This window comes from Cyprinodon tularosa, unplaced genomic scaffold, assembly GCF_016077235.1.
Source record: "Cyprinodon tularosa strain WSP-4 unplaced genomic scaffold, ASM1607723v1 ctg1360, whole genome shotgun sequence".
NCBI classification, from domain to species: domain Eukaryota; kingdom Metazoa; phylum Chordata; class Actinopteri; order Cyprinodontiformes; family Cyprinodontidae; genus Cyprinodon; species Cyprinodon tularosa.
In genome coordinates, this window is record NW_024038179.1 from 38,868 (window position 1) to 52,397 (window position 13,530).

General features: G+C 45.0%; 1 protein-coding gene across 8 annotated transcripts in view; it reads right to left on the reverse strand.

The window, feature by feature from the left end:
* Window positions 1-3,079: 3,079 nt before the first annotated feature.
* ect2 (epithelial cell transforming 2) overlaps window positions 3,080-13,530 on the reverse strand; it is a 48,858-nt gene continuing 38,407 nt past the window's right edge. For 4 of the 8 annotated variants that reach the window (XM_038277974.1, XM_038277973.1, XM_038277971.1 and 1 more), the window contains 4 exons: window positions 13,077-13,231; window positions 11,828-11,935; window positions 10,214-10,348; window positions 3,080-4,577 (listed from right to left, as the gene is read on the reverse strand). In XM_038277974.1, the coding sequence (XP_038133902.1) occupies window positions 4,488-4,577; window positions 10,214-10,348; window positions 11,828-11,935; window positions 13,077-13,231 (488 nt within the window). In that variant the 3' untranslated portion in view covers window positions 3,080-4,487. Of the gene's footprint in view, window positions 4,578-5,520; window positions 5,981-10,213; window positions 10,351-11,827; window positions 11,936-13,076; window positions 13,232-13,530 lie in introns of those variants that run through there. The other 4 variants (XM_038277969.1, XM_038277970.1, XM_038277968.1 and 1 more) reach the window with 2 other exon arrangements.

The window sequence follows — 13,530 nt, forward strand, 5'->3', positions numbered from 1 at the left end:
GTTTTCTACTTTCGGCTTCTTTAGATCTCAGATAAAATGTAAAATAGCAAATATAGGTCATAATATGTTCAGACTCCAGGAGAAATCTGATTGTTCAGAAACCAGTGCAGCCTGCAGTCTCAGTGCAGTTTGAGTGGAAATGCCACCTAATGAATCATGAGGGGCGGGGCACCGAGCAGATGTGGTATCGATCACATGGTGAAGTTTGCAGACGATACCACGGCGGTGGGCCTCATCAGAGACGACCTGGACTACAGAGAGGAGGTGGAGCAGCTGGTGGAGCAGAGATAACAGCCTGATCCTGAAGGTGGAGAAGACCAAGGAGATCATGGTGGACTTCAGGAAGAAGCGGCCTAACCACGCTCCACTGCTCATCAACAGCTCAGCTGTAGAGGTGGTCAGCAGCACCACATTCATCACAGACACCCTCACCTGGACTGGAAACACCACCTCACTGGTCCAAAGGGCCCAGAAGCGCTTGGACTTCCTGCCCCCCCCCCCACCTTCTCCAGCAGCACCATAGAGAGCGTTCTGAGCAGCTGTCTCACTGTGTGGTGTGGAGGCTGCAGCGCCTCAGACTGGAAGAAGGTGAGAACAGCAGAGAGGATCATGGGGGCTCCTCTTCCCTCCATTAAAGACATTTCATCCCAGCGCTGCGTGTCCCGTGACATCATCAATGACCCCTCACCCCCCCACCATGAACTGTTCTCCCTGCTGCCCTCTGGGAAGAGGCTTCCCAGCATTCAATGCAGGACCAGCAGGTTCTGCAGCAGCTTCTTCCCCACCGCCATCACACTGATCAACTGTCAGACTCTGCATCAAACCGACCAGTTAAATGCTTTTTTTGCTCCATGTTTTTTCTCCCACACTGTTTACATTTGATTACTGCTCCACTTTATGTATCAAAATGTCATTAGAGCCGTACGAAACGAAATTTCGTACAAAAATAAATGTCTAACTCTACAGTCTTGGCCTAAAGTTGAATGATTCAAATGTTAATATTTCCAAAGTCTACAGCTTCAGTTTCTATAACGGTAATCTGCATATAGTCCAGAATGTTCTAAAGAGTGATCAGCGTAACAGCAATTAATTGCAAAGTCAATATTTGCCTAGAATTTAACTTTATCCCTAAAACACATTTCATGGTGATTGCAGCCCTGCCTTAAAGGAGCAGCTACCATGGTTTCAGTGATTGGTCCATGAACACAGGTGTGGGTGGTGATGAGGACAGGGCTGCAGATCAATCTGTCAGGATTGAGTCAGAATGACGCCACTGGACACTTTAAACAGAGGCTGCTGCTCGGCATCATTGGTTCTCTGCTGTGAACCATGGTTATCTCTAAAGAAACAGTCATCATTGCACTGCACTAAAATGGCCGAACAGGAAAGAGAATGGCAGCTAGAAAGATTGCACCTCAGTCAGCAATCTATGGCATCATCAGGAACTTCAAGGAGAGAGGTTCCATTGCTGCCAAGAAAGACCAGCGAGCGCCAGGACCGTCTCTGAAAAGTGTTTCAGCTGCGGGATGGGGCTACCAGCGGTGCAGAGCTTGCTCAGGAATGGCAGCAGGCAGGTGTGAGTGCATCTGCACTGTGAGGCGAAGACTCTTGGAGCAAGGCCTGGTCTGAAGGAGGGCAGCAAAGAAGCCACTTCTCTCCAGGAAAACCATCAGGGACAGACTGATATTCTGCTAAAGGTCCAGGGAGGGGACTGCTGAGGACTGGGGGAAAGTCATTTCTCTCAGCAATCCCCTTTCCCATTGTTTGGGACATCTGGGAAACAGCTGGTTGGGAGAAGACCAGGTGAGCGCTACCAGCAGTCTGGTCTCATGCCGACTGTAAAGCATCCTGAAACCATTCATGGTGGGGTTGCTTCTCAGCCAAGGGAGTCGGCTCTCTCCCAGTCTGACCTAAAAACAGCCATGAATAAAGAACGGAACCAGAATGTCCTCCCAGAGCAACTTCTCCCAACCGTCCCAGAGCAACTTCTCCCAACCGTCCCAGAGCAACTTCTCCCAACCGTCCCAGAGCAACTTCTCCCAACCGTCCCAGAGCAACTTCTCCCAACCGTCCCAGAGCAGTTTGGTGATGAACGATGCCTTTTCCAGCATGATGGAGCACCTCGCCATAAAGCAAAGCTGATATCTAACTGGCTCAGGGAACAAACAGAGAGATGTTGGGTCCATGGCCTGGAAACTCCCCTCATCTTAATCCCATTGAAAACTTGTGGTCAATCATCAAGAGACGGCGGACAAACGAAAACCTTCTGACCAAATGCGAGCATTGATTGAGCAGAATGGACGCCATCAGTCAGGATTTGGTCCAGAAGCTGATGGAGAGCAGCCAGGGAGAAATGTCCTGAAGAAGAGGAGTCAACACTGCAGATACTGACCTGCTGCATGAACTCATTCTGTCATTAAAAGCTTTGGTTGCTCAGAATATGATGCAATTATATTTCTGGATGTGATGCAACACCTGACATGAACACCAGAGGGCAGCAGATCAGCTGGAAATAGAATATTTGTGTCATTCTCAGTACTTTGGGCCGTTGCTGTACAGCAGCTGCTCTGGTATGGAAGCGAATCGTTACCATATTTCAAATGAAAAAGCATTTCCAGAAATGCAAAAGGATGAGCAGCGTTAAAAAAGAAAATGAAAACAGGATTATTGATTATTAATTTCATTTATCAAACAATGCAGCCACATTCCTAAAATGAAAAAGCATTTCTGAAAATGTTTTCATTTGAAATATGGTAACGATTTGCTTCCATAGGAAAAGGGGAAATGGCGCCGAACAGTGGTGAATATTGGAAGTGCAGTTTAATATAATCCAAGTATGTGAAAAGTTCCTTCTGAAATGAAAATAGTTGTTTAAAACATGGAGTCGTCACGGTTGCTAGGCGACAGTGTACAGGCAGTGAAAGCTGGACGTTCTGCAGCCTTAAGTCCTCCAGCGTCTTCATTTTCAGGGACCTCAAAGGTCCAGGTAGACCGGGTCCTCTGAAACCAAACACACCCACAGGCTGCCCTCCAGCTGCCCGTCTAAATATAATTAAACACTCAACAAAATATAAAACCCTTTTTTCAAAAATGAAAGAATTTTATTTTGACAGCAGTAATTAGCCTGATTTAGCCGGCAGCGCCTTCTACGTTAGTGAGGAGGAAGTTTTCTTCAACGCCGGCGACAAACGACACACAGTGGAAAAAAACAAACATATTTAAGTGCATTTAATGTGAGATAAAATATCTAGGCACAAATCAAACAGCCAAAGAAAATGACAGACACTATCGGAATGAACATAAATAGAAATAAAAGTTAAGCCACAGCTGAACTGTTCATAAAAATAAATATGTACACTGATAGAACCTCCCTACCCGGATTTATTCTTCCTAACCACATAGAACAGCTTTATAAAAGCTGGAAACGGCAGAAGGTCAACATGAAGGTCAGTTAATATAGAAGTCTGTCACAAAAAGATCTTTAAAAAAGGAATAAACTTTCATTTCCTGAAGATTAGAAAATCAGAAAAGCCTCAAATATGAAACGAATATTAAATTAGCAAACGAATGTTTGATTCCAGAGACACCTGAAGGAAGACCGTTAGCATCTATGTGCTCCTGCTCTACGCTTACTATCAACACGTCAGTTAAAAAGGGAAAAATTATGCTAACTGTGGAGGACTTCCCCCGGCGGAGGACGTCCGTCCCCCGGCGGAGGACGTCCGTCCCCCGGCGGAGGACGTCCGACAGGGACAGGGGAAAAAACAATCAAATGAACCAAAGGTGTTTGCGCTAATTTAGGACATTAGCTAAGCTAACAGTCTCCTTCATTTCTTTTTTTAAGGCTGCAGGGTTTTCTGCCCCCCCCCCCAATGATAAGGTATGGATGTGGACTGAACCCTGACTGAGCTCCTAAACCTGCATCCAGATGAAGAACAATCATTTCATCCTCTTCCTCTCATCGTAAAACTGAAAAGGTTGATGCTGCAGAATATCAGTGTCGCTGCAGCTAACAAGCTCCGCCTCCAGAATTCTGTCCATTTCCTGTCTGTAAAGAGTGTCTCTGCAGCTAACAAGCTCCGCCTCCAGAATTCTGTCCATTTCCTGTCTGTTAAGAGTGTCGCTGCAGCTAACGAGCTCCGCCTTCAGAATTCTGTCCATTTCCTGTCTGTAAAGAGTGTCTCTGCAGCTAACGAGCTCCGCCTCCAGAATTCTGTCCATTTCCTGTCTGTAAAGAGTGTCTCTGCAGCTAACGAGCTCCGCCTCCAGAATTCTGTCCATTTCCTGTCTGTAAAGAGTGTCTCTGCAGCTAACGAGCTCCGCCTCCAGAATTCTGTCCATTTCCTGTCTGTAAAGAGTGTCTCTGCAGCTAACGAGCTCCGCCTCCAGAATTCTGTCCATTTCCTGTCTGTAGAACATTCAGAGCTGCAGCTGTTAGCAGTTTATCTTGCTGGTAGATGAAGGCGGGTCGATCAAACCAGCTGCATTCAGAGGAGGTGGGTGGTCGACCGGGTGAAGGTGTGGTACCTCTTCTCAAACATGGAGGGCAGATTGACCATGGAGGGGGAGTGGCGAGCCTGCAGACAGAGTTTGGACATTTTCAGCGTGTAGAAAGTGGAAAAATCTAAAACCCTGTTTAGTCAAAGCTTATGAGGAGAATAGGAGGAGCATGCTGCTGCTCAGGGCCTCTGCCAGGGAGGGAGTTCATTCATTCATCCAACATTCACTAAAAGATCAATTATCTGGTGTTTCTAGAAAAGATCAAAATGAATCGATGAGACTTTTCTCTAAGTTCACCAAGAAAAACTAGATAGAAGGTCAGAAAAGAAGATGGAGGACGTTCAGCAGCAGCAGCAGCATCCTGGGACTGAGGCTCAACCTGGAAACCTTTACTGGAATTAATTATCACAAGAGTTTATTCTTGGTTGCTTTCTGGGAGAAATACATTTCAACTATAACTAGTTCTTTTTTATTCTGAGGTAAAATGATCAATCCTGGATAAAACCCCTTTTATCCATCAGTAAAGTTTGAAAACCATCAGTGGAGAAGAAAGAATCCAACATTTTATTCAGAAGTTCTGCTCTGATCATCAAAAAGACAGAAAGCAAACATTCGTCTCCATGGTTACCGTCATAAATAGGGTTCTACTAAAACCTCAGTGATGATGAACACCGCCACCAGATGGAATCATGGGAAAACATTCACCCAAATCAACCCTGAAAATCTGCCTCTGCCACGTGTCTCTCACGTCCTCAGAGCATCCACTGAAGATGGATGGGGCGCAGGCGGGGGCGGCGAGGCCGTGGCGTGGCCGCAGCAGCCAGGCGGCAGTAAGTCCGCGGCGGCAAGGCCGCTGCTCTGAGGCGGCAGTAAGCCCGCCGCGGCGACATCGTGGCGAGGCCGGGATTCTAAGGAGTTGATTTGGGTGTGAAGCGTCACCAGTGCTGGTTTATTTCCAGTAAAAAGTGGGTGTGGTTTAGTCAGAAGGTCACCCTCAGACAGCAGGGAAGCTTTGCTCACATGCTCTGAACTCTGCGGCGCTTTAGATCAGAGTCTCTCGGTGAGGACTGGCGGGGACGGCGCTGCACGGCTCCGTCTGCGGATCTCTGACCCAATCCGTAAAGCTCCTGGTTTTCATGTGGACGGTTTGAGGCGCCGCAGCTCCGGGAGGCAGCGGTCTACAGACATCCTGGATATCGCTAAGCTGAGGGGAGCTGGCAGCTGCTGATAGAGCGGGTTTCTGTGGAGGGGGGGGGATTATTGAGCTGGACTTGTTCTCTTTGACGTTAACTGGATCAGGGCCTTTGGAGGACTCAGAGAACATGTGGGAGGACGGCCTTTTGGCCGGGGTACAGGGGGTTCGGATGCACACAGGGATTCTGGCTTTGAGGGGGGGGTGATCCAGAGAGTTGGAGCGATGAACCACCGTACTGTTTCTGGTGGATTCAGTCAGACTGAATGTGGATGCAGAACGAGGCATCTGATGACCCCCCCAGCAGGAAGATAGGGGGAGAAAAACACAGATTAGTCAAAGCAGAGATCAAACATCTGTCCTCAAAGCGGTTAAACGTCCTTCAGCCTAAATAGTATAGCAGCTGATTAACAGATGTGTTCACCATAAGGGTCCGCACTGCAGAACCATCCCACCTGCAGGATAGAACCACACCCTCCAGATCAACATCCAACATTAGATAATTAAAGCTGCCGTAGATCTGCGCTCTGATGACGCCTCGTCAGAACATCAAGGAAAAAAAACCTGCCTGATGGTGAGAAATACGCCATTTATCGGAAAAGTTCGCTGATATTCAGAATCTAAACTCCTGAAAGTTCTTTAAATCTGAAATGATTCCATCCTGTTCAATAAATGATCAGTGTTTTTAATTCAGAGTAATTTTCATGTGAATGTGCTTTACTGGAGGCATCCATGTTTGTCAAAGAACACTACTGCCACCTACTGGTTAGTGACATTGTCACGGTGCGGTATCGGCTGTTGATCAAGTCCCAGTGCTGTATCTGGTGTTTGTCACAACGCGCTATTATCCAAGTCATCTTGAAAACATTCTTCTTCCAAATGTTGGCTACATATTACGGGTTTTTTCTCTGGCCAGAAGTTCGATGGCAAATCCTCCCTCTTCAAGTTGGCGATCCAACGACCAACCCGTCCGTGGAGGATCAGGAATCAGAAAGGTGGAATAACTCTTTTTTTCACTTTTACCCGATGTATTCCAGCATCCAGCTGCCATGCACGTGGGCATTGTCAGTTTCACTATAGCTCTGGTGAATTTCAATGGTGAAGTCCTCTGGAAATCTTCAATAATTGTTGTTGATTGCAGATGTGTCTAGTAGTTCCCATTGATTTAGCTTGGAAAGCGGGGAGAATGGCGCTAGGCTTACCGCACCGTGACGTCACTGCTGGAAGATGGCAGGGGGGAGGGGCTACTAGATTTGGGCAAAGATGGCCGCTCCCAGACTCAGTGATCGTGAGTTATCGATATTTTGGCAGAGTTTGATCGACTAACAGAGGAATAAACTCACGTTTTAGTGCAAACTGTTTCCATCAGCCACGCCCACTTCACCTTTAAAGCCACACATGAAGTTAAAGCATCCGAGATATCTGTGGAAATATCTGCTACTGAAGGAGGAAATCATTTGGATCCAGATCTTTTCAGCAGAAGCTGAATGTTCCTGAAAGTTACTGAATGTTTCTGAACTTCTGAGTCATTTGGTGAAATAAAGGCTTCGCTGCACATCCTGGAAACCTGGAATGCATCCAGGATTTTACATTTCTTTCTATATTTTATGATCAGACATTTAAAGGGGGAATATGAGCCGCTATGGTGGAGGATTGTGGCTTCATTTACCGATGAACTTGAGCTCCTTCATTTAGAGGTTTGGGAAATTAGTTCATTTTTGTAAAATTGAACTATGAACATTTTATCTGACTGAACTGAACTCTGAGCTGGTTCTTTTTAATGAACTGGAACTACATTGCATAAGCTAGTTTTCTCCTGCATCTATCAAACCTGCAGACACATTTAAATACCTGCTCAGCTGTAGATTCAGATTAAACCAACATTCATGCTGGATTCAAAGTTCTTATTGTAAATCCAGGCTTAGTTTAGTCCCAGACGAACTAAATGTTACTCCTGAATCCAGACATTTTGAATCTGAATCCCGGATGAAAACGAAACGTGTTTAAACTTGAAAACAAAGTCCAGTGGATCGATTTGAACTTTTTTGGCTTGACTCTGACTCTGGATGACTGAGGGTTTTATTCACTAGCAAAAGGAGCAAAAACCCAAAGCAGAAGGAAACATCTTTTTAATGAATTCTTTATTCTGTCTCACTGTGGGCACTTTGAACACCCAGTTTTCCTAAATCTGTGCAGCATTGTTCTCTCTGTAATTACCTTCATTTGATAGAAGATTCTGTTCAAACGGGGCGGAACGGTTCACTAAATCCACGGTTCGGTTCACGGTTTGGTGGTCTCGGTTTTCGGTTCGGTATATGTTGATTGTTAGCCTGACATGTTGGTCGTGTTGCTGTTAGCATAAACAAAACGTGTTGCACAATGCTTGCACACTGTTGCACTTTTATCCACAACTTTCTTTCCGCCGTCATCGTAGGTCACTCTAAATGCAAAGTGGTCCCATACAGCAGACCTATAAAGTGCTGCTGGCGCGTCTTCCAACTCCTGTTCTTTCCCACTCGCCATACCCACACAATTCTCCACAACAACTGATTTTTTTCTGCTACACCCGGCTACGCTGCTTCGCTTCTTCTTCTTGTTTACTACTGGTGGTTGGCTTTGGTCGCAGTACCGCCACCTTCTGCTCTGGAGTGTAAACGCTTCACCAATGAGAAAAAGGAGCAGCGCATGAACCGAACGAAACACACGCGAACCGAACGGAGACAGTCGAACCGAACGGTTCGGACAGTTTTCAGAAACCGTTCCATCCCGAGTTCCAACTTTAGGATTTTTGTTTCCCATCAATGTTATCACTTCCAACAGAACAAGGCGCCTTCAGCATCAGGATTCTATCAGATGGAATCTTTGGGTTCTTTAGGGATCATTAGTTTATCTGTTAATCTCAACCATTAAAAGAAGAACAACCATCTGAAAAAGGATGACGCCTTCACGCTCTGCCCTGATTGGTCCAAGCTTTTAAACGCGTTCACTTTCAGAATGAAAACTGAAGAGTCTGAGGGTCGGTTCGGGTCCTTTCTGCAGAGCTTTCTGTGAGTTGAGGTGAAAAATGGCAGAAAAATAACGAGAAAGATAAAAAAATAACAGCAGCAAAGGACATCAGCAGGCTGAGAATCAAATATTATGTAATAAACTTTTCCTCAATCTGATTTTAAAACCATTTTAGTCTCACAAGATTATAATCCCCACTCATCTATACTAGCAGGAGTGAAAAACTAGGCCAGGTTTTATTTTGTAATCAGGTCCGTTAGGTTCTAAAAACAAACACGTCCGTCTGACGAGGATCTAATGAGAGGATTCTACGACTCAGTGACAGGATAGCAGATTACTGGTTTTTGCTTTGAGCGAGATGCCGTCCAGTTTATTTTTATTTCGTTATATTGACAGTACATGAAGAACTACTGAAATTATTTTCAGATTACACATAAATAGATTAATTCCTCAGGGGAAGCAATAACTCCGGGGTTAGGATTAGGATTCACTCAATGATAACAACCTGCTGAGCCGATTGGCCCAATCTGAAGCCGTTTTATGGGACTGATGACTTCTAATAACAATTATTAGGATGATTACGTCTGAAACGGCTGCAGACAGATGCTCAGTGTTTACTGTGAGGAGGAACCCATGAGACGATGAACAGGTTCTTTATATTAGAACAATGTTTTTATTCTTCACCTGCTGACAGATCATTTCACCTAAATAGATCCATTGACCATTTAAGAAATAATGCGTTATTATTATTACAGTCCCAATATGGCAAGCCGTATTGATATGTACTAGTTTGACTGAATCTGTATTCCTCTTATCTGAAATAAACATTTTTTCTTTGTCATAATGACCGTTTCAAACCAAATATTCTCCACATCTAGAACAAACATTCTAGAAAATAATTCCAGATCTCCATATTCCTAATATTACGATATTAGGAATATGATAAATGTCAGAACCGCCACTTAAAATGTGTAACAATTTCTAGTTATATAAAACTTAATTCTTATAGGTATGATTGAGTTTTTTTACTTTTAAAATTCAGTTTCTGCTGCAAAAATGTAATTTAGAAAATCTATTATTACAGTTGAGTCTAGGACTGTGATTCTGATCAGGAAGAATCTTATTTAAATGATCTACAATGGAACAACAGAGAGGAGAGTGCTTTGAATAAATGTAAAAACAGCTTGCCATAGACCACTTCATATAAACCTACATGTTAACTGGAGCGACAATCTTCTCCATCTTCCTGCATCTTTATTTTTTCACATCTTCATTCAAATCTCCATTCCAGTGGGGTGAAACAGGAAGTTCCTGTTGTCATGGTGACTGAGTGGACCTACCAGTGATTGAACTCATCTACGGTAGATTTTATGAAACTGAAAACCAACTCAGACTAGATTTATTCAGAGTTTGAGTCCCAGATTGTTGAACCTGCTTTGGATCCCAGAACCTAAACCTACATGTAAATAAAAGCCATAAATACACCAAAAGTTCCTGATTCCCAAACTGACTCACCGCCAGCGTGGCGCTGCTGCAGGCCAGGCTCTCACAGCTCAGCCTGGGGGTTTTCTCATCGGGGGGCGTGTTGGCCAGGAACGCCCTCTGGATCACACGCTTGGGCGTCTTGGTGAAAGAAAAGGCCCTCGTTACCTAAAAAGGAAAACAAAAAGGTCTGATGATTGGCTGAAGACGGTGAAGTTTTCTTTATAAGGCGAATCTCTTATGGAGTTAATATGAACAGCAAACAATATTTCAGTTTGTTTATTGATGCTAAAGCGACGGCTGAGGAACGCCATCAGGTCTCCGCCGCCTTCGCCTCCATCTACAGCCTGGTTCCTGTCAGTGAGCCCCACAGCAGCGGTGGCTTCCATGCAGCTCACCACCTTCAGAGTGACTGAATGACTGAACGTAAAGCGCTTCGCTCATTTCTCCTGACGTTAGAAAGCTCTACATCAGTGCAGCCCGTTTCAATGCTGCAGTAAACTGATGTTATTGAGTATTTTATAGAAAGTGCCTTCATTCAACTCAGGCGAGTTATTCTGAAAGGTTGGATGAATTTATCGACCGAATGATGAAGACGCTGTTTGAAACGGAACCATTGTTCCCCTGCAGCAGCTTCTCACGCTGGAGACGGAAGCAGAGAACCGATCCAGACCACCGGCTGGCTGGTTTTTAACCCTTTAACTGTTGACAGGCTGATCCGTCTGATTTAAACACAATAAAACATCAAACAATGAAAAAGCAAAGCTGGGAACTTTCCATAAAAACCAGTTTCCAGGCTGCTCCATTTCACTCATTCAGATAAATTCATAAATCAATAACGATATATTTTTGTATTTCTATAAATTAGACATAGATTAACTTTATTGTTGTAACTGTTATTCAGTTTATCCAGCTTTCAGACAGTGAATCAGCAGCTGAGCATTTCCATTTATAAAGTGCAGCAGTGATCAGATGCAAACAGAGAAACGGTGCAAAAAGCATCGATGTGGAAGATTCACAGAAATAAACACATAGATAGGGTCCAGAAACATTAAAGATTCACCATGTAGTGTAAGAATGTTAGTGTAAAATCTACATCTTTATATCTAAATCTGTATCTACACATCTATCTCTATACATCGTTGTTTACCTATAGATAGATATCTATCTCTATATCTATAGATATCCAAAAATGTGATTCTTTGATTAAAGGACTGAAATTGCTCAGATTCTATTTCTTCTAAATCTGGTCCGTTTATCGTAATAAAGGCTGAAACGTCGTTTCCTTCAAGGTTTCAGGGAGAAAAACGCAGGAAATGATTCCCTGCTCTATAAAAGGAGGCGGGGCCTTAAGAGGAAACTCTGAATAAACGCCATGTGGTCCAAATCATCTTTGTATTCGTTGTCTCATCAGTTTGCCGTTTCTAACAGTGAACTTTGACCTTTAAGAACTTTTCAAACATTTCCTGGACCAAAGTAACGCTGCTGTGTTACTGTCAGGCTTTGATTCCAAATAAAATGATAAAGATCTAATTTAAACCTTAAGTATTATTTTATTGTTAGAAACTAAATCCCATTGAAATGTTTCCCCCTGATGGTTGAAAGGCCGTCTGGCAGCTGCTGACCTGCAGCTGCAGGGAACGTTACCTTTTTTGAAGTCTTCTTAATGGCTCTGGAGGCTTTGCTCAGAGTGCTGCCCATGTCCTTGGTGCTGACCTGCAGTTTGTCTGGTTCTATGCAATGAATAAGATCCTCCTGGAAACAGGAGAAACAAACAACTTTACTGTGGATCCGGGTGGAGCCTGAGGAAGTGATGGGTGCAGACGGACGCCGCAGAGGAAGTGATGGGTGCAGACGGACGCCGCAGAGGAAGTGATGGGTGCAGACGGACGCCGCAGAGGAAGTGATGGGTGCAGACGGACGCCGCAGAGGAAGTGATGGGTGCAGACGGACGCCGCAGAGGAAGTGATGGGTGCAGACGGACGCCGCAGAGGAAGTGATGGGTGCAGACGGACGCCGCAGAGGAAGTGATGGGTGCAGACGGACGCCGCAGAGGAAGTGATGGGTGCAGACGGACGCCGCAGAGGAAGTGATGGGTGCAGACGGACGCCGCAGAGGAAGTGGCCGCAGAGGAAGTGATGGGTGCAGACGGACGCCGCAGAGGAAGTGATGGGTGCAGACGGACGCCGCAGAGGAAGTGATGGGTGCAGACGGACGCCGCAGAGGAAGTGATGGGTGCAGACGGACGCCGCGGCTACAGCAGGAGGAGGCAGAACTCATAGATGGAGGTAAATCTGGAGAAGCTCCGTCTGGTTGGTATTCAGACAGCAACACTGACCCAGTGGGAAAACGCATTAGCAATGCAGCTGTGGAGGGACAGGATCAATGGAGGGCAACAGCGCCCCCTGCTGCAGGCTGTGGCTCAGTGTTGGTGACTGCTACATTTCTGCAGCTTAGATGGTTTATAGCAGAAAGATCAGAGCATATGGGCTAAGGCTCCGCCATCAGTTAGCATCCCTGCTAGCTGCTAGCAGGACATCCCTGTCATCCTTCAGGTCTACATCCTGTTCCAGTCTCCATTAGAGAGGAAGCAGCTTTTCGCAGCTGTGAATGAAAACAGCCTCTAAAGCTTTTCAAAATAAAATGGCCCAAAGTTTGATAACGCTGCAAACTGCTCGTCTGCTTCTGCTGAATATCGTTTACAGGCTTCATCTGCAGCTAAGATAACAGCATCAAAAAATAAACCTCCTTTAGTCTGCAATTAGAAATAAAGAACTTTTTATTATCACTTTGCTTTTATTTATAGTTTGATCTATAAAACCGGGCAGAATTTCCCAACGTTTGCTTTGTCTCAGTGATTGTGTGAGTGGAAGAGTGCGTTATGGTGACATCTCACCGAATCGGCTCTGCAGATGGTGTTGGCAACGTGACGACACAGAAGACGCAGCCAGTCGCTTTTAACCGTGGCCTCTCCGGCCAGCTGGAAGCTGAACAACAAGTTCTCCTGTTCGGTGGGGGGGCGCACCACCAAGGCGAAGGCATTGACACACTCTGAGGAAGAGGAGGGGAGACCAATGACGCTGGGCTACATGGGAAACAGAACCGTGAGTTCAGAAACTAAAGCACATAAAACAATAATTACAACTGATTAGCAAATCTCATTAGCGTCCTTTAGCTAACGCCGGCACACTGCCACTCTGTGGTGGGGATTAATATTTACTGTTCCAGATAAAACATCCCAATGATTCAAACATTCCTGACTCAATAGTTTGGTCACATTAACAAAGTTCTGTTTCCAGAAATTTGGAAAACAGTTAAGAAAATGGAACTGACCTCCCTAGAGCCATTCA